Source organism: Sinocyclocheilus grahami, unplaced genomic scaffold (genome assembly GCF_001515645.1).
Source record: "Sinocyclocheilus grahami isolate Dianchi unplaced genomic scaffold, SAMN03320097.WGS_v1.1 scaffold281.1, whole genome shotgun sequence".
NCBI classification, from domain to species: Eukaryota; Metazoa; Chordata; class Actinopteri; order Cypriniformes; family Cyprinidae; genus Sinocyclocheilus; species Sinocyclocheilus grahami.
The window spans coordinates 2,029,025-2,033,678 of record NW_015505460.1 but is presented as its reverse complement, the minus strand read 5'-3'; the positions used below and the strand labels follow the sequence as shown (position 1 = coordinate 2,033,678).

The window sequence follows — 4,654 nt, the reverse complement described above, 5'->3', positions numbered from 1 at the left end:
ACACACACACACACACACACACACACACACTCCCTCTCTCTCTTTATCTCTCTCTCTCTCTCACACACACACACACTCTCTCTTTCTCTCACCCTGCTCTCTAATGTATATCTGTAACCTAAACTTGGCACTCGCAAGAACTCAAATAATAATCAATGCCTCGGATGTTGTCAAATTTACAGGCCACTCTGTGTTGCATAGCAACAGGCAGTGCAGCACTGAGTAAGGAGAGAGAGGTTATGCTGTGTGTGAGTGATTTGAGCTCTATGTGAAAGGCTGAAGTGTCACACAGAGATGCCCTTGTCTGACCAGGTCATCCAACATCCACATACATTTCTATTTATTTATATGTATTTTATTATTATTATTTATATAAATACCTGGTCTGGCAATAAAATATTTTTTTTAACCAAGACCTATGCATTCAAGTTGTTGTCGGTTTATTAAGATAATCAGCTGAAGTTTTATCTTTTAGCTTTCTTGTAGCAATTCCCATAGCTTCTCAGAACCTTATAATCAAACTCTTCCATCAGCAGCTCAAACTTAATTTCATCCATCCATAATAATGGTCCACCATTGAATCTGTATGTACGTTTACCTATTTGAACCATTTTCTTTGCCAGTGTCTGATGTGATTTCTCTTTGAAACTCTGTCTAAAGGCCAGCAGCATCTTAGAGTCTTCTCTGGTTCAGATGAAGCTGACGTTAGGCTTGTACTTTTATTAATGAAGCTTCTAGCTGAGCCACACACACACACACACACACACACAAGGCGTCTCTGATCTGTTTAGCCCACATTCATACACAAGACACTTACTTCCTTCTTTATATCGGCCATTTCGTCCTCCGTCAGGTGAGCAACATCCATCCTGTTGTCTGCTTTTCACCTTTTTTGAGTTTTCAATTAGTTGTGGGAAGAAAATCTGACTACGAACTCAACATTAAAGACCGGAAACGCATGAAAAGGCTAGACTTTTTGAACATGCGATGGCGAAGCTTGAACTGGTTTTTATCTGAACTATCTAATAGTTCTCTTAAAGCAAAGGGGAACTACCCGGATCTCCGACTTCCTTATTTGATGCATGCATAGGCGCACTTACGTCATACTGCACGCGCATCATCACCGTGCAGCGCTTTATGGAGGAGTATATATCACACGTAAAGTGCAGCATAACAAGTTATGCACGTTTCATTAGGATTTATTCCGCAACATTTCACCGAGCTGAAAAGAACTGAATGGCAAAAGTGTTTAGAGGTCAGTGTGTGACTCATGAATGACTCATTTGATGATTTTTCCGATACTTCTGACAAGATAAGAGATAAGATCAGCTTTATTGTCCCAAAGGACATTTGTATTGGACACATACAGTACGATATCTGCTGTTTTATGCAAAATAATCTGTTCCTTTTATTCCGTATTTCAGGATTCTTTATTTGTTTATTTACATACTTGGAATATGGCAATTAGGATGCTTTTTTGTAAAAGATGTATTTGTTACAGTGTAATTATTCAATTAAGTACTGAGTAACATGTACTTACTATAGAGCTAGTTGCTTATAATTATGCATATTGTATTGTTGTTACTATAGTAAAACTATGGTAATACTAACAAAGTAGTAGACCAAAATTTACTAAAGATTCAGTCTTAGGGTAACAGTTGCTGCGTCCAAAATGACGCACTGTACACTATGCACTTATACACTATGCACTATGTACTTATGCACTTATACACTATGCACTTATGCACTATGTACTTATGCACTTATACACTATGCACTATGTACTTATGCACTATGCACTTATGCACTTATACACTATGCACTTATGCACTATGCACTTATACACTATGCACTTACACACTATGCACTTATGCACTATGTACTTATGCACTATGCATTTATACACTATGCACTTATGCACTATGTACTTATACACTATGCATTTATACACTATGCACTTATGCACTATGTACTTATACACTATGCATTTATACACTATGCACTTATGCACTATGTACTTATGCACTTACACACTATGCACTTATGCACTATGTACTTATGCACTATGCATTTATACACTATGCACTTATGCACTATGTACTTATGCACTATGCATTTATACACTATGCACTTATGCACTATGTACTTATGCACTATGCATTTATACACTATGCACTTATGCACTATGTACTTATGCACTATGCATTTATACACTATGCACTTATGCACTATGTACTTATACACTATGCACTATGCACTTATGCACTATGCATAAAAAGACAGTATAAGTCATTATAATCCATAATTATGTCCCCACTGGATGCAACAAATGCCTCGTTTATAATGGGTTTTCATGTTTTTGTCTCGTCGCTCCGGCCGGACACGGCATCATCACAGTATGGTGAGGGGCGTAACATTTCCGTCACACGCTTGAGGTATTCGGCCAATCACAACGCACTGGATAGCTGGCCAATCACAGCACCCCTCGCTTTTTCAGACCGATGAGCTTTGTACAAATCGACGCGTTTCAGAAAGGCGGGGCATAGAGGAGAAACAATAATGTTCAGTATGTGGAAAATAATGTTTTTTTAACCTTAAACCGCATAAATATTTCATTACACCAAATAATGTTATTTTTAGCAACATCATATGACCTCTTTAATTAATAGCTTTTCATGAACTCACAAACCCCTGAAATTCCCTGGTTTGATAAAGCCTGATTAGGATGCGTTTATTCACAACGTTTTTTTGCACAAACTACTGGCAGTACAAAACTGATGTGGAATAAATGTTTATAATCTAATAGTGTGGGGGGGGAAATTATAGTGTACATCGGTACACAAAAGAAAAAACATACCAAAACTCTTTCAAAATGGAGATCTTTATTGTTACAAAACAATTTTTTGTCGAAATTATACATGGCGTTTCATCCATATTTTTTTGTTGTGGTTCAAATCTGTCACTTCAGCCAAATGTAGGCTTCATTCTACAAATGATAACACAGTCCGTTTCCGGGAGTTAACAGGACGTTTTACCATCAAAGCTGCTCTCCTCCTCAATCTCTGGTCAGAACTGAAACCTCTTCTAGATGCTGACGCACAACGCCGTCCAGGACTTTGCTGAGACCTTTACACGCCGTCATGGCTGCCTCTATTAAAGCATCCAAGTGGTCCTGGTGGAGCCGGGCGTCCATCTGCAGCAGGGCGATGTTTCCGCTGCGGGGCAGCAGGGCCAGCGCCAGAGACGTTCCTCCTCCGCTCTCCTCTGCATGACACAGATCAGCCAGCGGCGTGTCCTCCACAAAGCCGGCAGTGCAGGCGCACACATAGTCACGCATGGGAATGCCAGCGTCTACCAGAGCCAGAGTAGCAGCATTCACACAAGCACTGTAGTTCCCACCGTCTGCCTGCAGAATCTACAGCACAGGACCAGAGACAGGGATTGTGGATATTATAGCCAATCAAATGCGATATGATCTGAACTTTGTATTTTAAGTGATTCTTTCTCCTAGAGCAGGGGTGCCCAAACTCGGTCCTGGAGGGCCGGTGTCCTGCAGAGTTTAGCTCCAACCGCAATTAGACACACCTGAACCAGCTAATCAAACTCTTACTAGTCATACTAGAAACTTCCCAGCAGGTATGTTGAGGCAAGTTGGAGCTAAACTCTGCAGGACACCGGCCCTCCAGGACCGAGTTTGGGCACCCCTGTCCTAGAGTAACAGATATTCAAGTTGCATTTCTTGATGCAGCAGCAGACTGTGTTAAGTGACAGCAGTTTTCTGAAGTACTCCTGAGCCCATGTGGCTATATTTAACACCGCAGCATGACGGTTTCTAATGCAATGCCATCTGAGGGCTCAAAGGTCAAGCACATTCAACTGAGGTTTACTGCCTTGCCCTACATGTACCGCGATTTCTCTGGATTCCCTGAATGTTTTCACAATATTACGTGTGGTAGTTGGTGAAAGAACTCAATTCTTTGCACCCTCAGATTCCAGATTTTCAAATAGCTGCATCTCGGCCAAACATTGTCCTATCCTAACAAACCATAGATTGATGGAAAGCTTATTTATTCGATGATGTATAAATCTAAATTTTGAAAAATTGACACTTAAGACTGGTTTTGTGGTCCAGGGTCACATATAATTCTTTCTAACCCGTTACTACAGGTTAGCACACACAATTAGCACTTCTAGATTACATTTAGTTTAAGTTGAGTGCTCTTACCTTAACGTAGATGTCGATTTGTGATCGTGGGTAGAGCTCGGTGAGCACCGCAGCTTCAAAGGTCTGTTTGAGATGAAGGCTCATCTCGCTGGACTTGCGGTCTCCGTGTGGACGTCTCTTCCTCTCCGCCGTGCTGAACGTGGCCATGCTGTACTGACAGTTAATGACTGCACGATCGTGCAGAGATTTACTGCGAGAGCCTCGCGTCTACAGGGAGCCAGATCATACGTGAGGACAGTATGGGTAAATGACACAAACTGCAGGTTTCTCAATAGTGTCTGTCTGGAGTAACTGCGGACACACTGTCATGGGTAATACTGAAAATGAGAAAGACTTAAATCCTAGCTGGAAATGACAAAAACGTAATAACTGAGATGTGTGTTCGAAACGCTGCTTCAAGCAGTTTTGAATCATGCTGCAGTAGTTTGC

The 4,654-nt window shown here is 41.0% G+C and overlaps 1 protein-coding gene across 1 annotated transcript; it reads right to left on the bottom strand.

Moving 5' to 3' along the window:
- Positions 1-2,858: 2,858 nt before the first annotated feature.
- LOC107600330 (exosome complex component RRP41-like) lies at positions 2,859-4,534 on the bottom strand. Its single transcript, XM_016292198.1, has 3 exons — positions 4,529-4,534; positions 4,226-4,432; positions 2,859-3,415 (listed from the first exon to the last, which is right to left on the bottom strand). The coding sequence occupies exons 1-3, from the start codon at positions 4,532-4,534 to the stop codon at positions 3,056-3,058; spliced, it is 573 nt and encodes a 190-aa protein (XP_016147684.1). The 3' UTR covers positions 2,859-3,055.
- Positions 4,535-4,654: the final 120 nt, after the last annotated feature.

Coding starts and splice junctions, on each gene's coding strand:
- LOC107600330 (XM_016292198.1), bottom strand. Junction 3,416..4,225: donor AAATCGACATCTACGTTAAG/GTAAGAGCACTC, acceptor CCTGTGCTGTAG/ATTCTGCAGGCAGACGGTGG.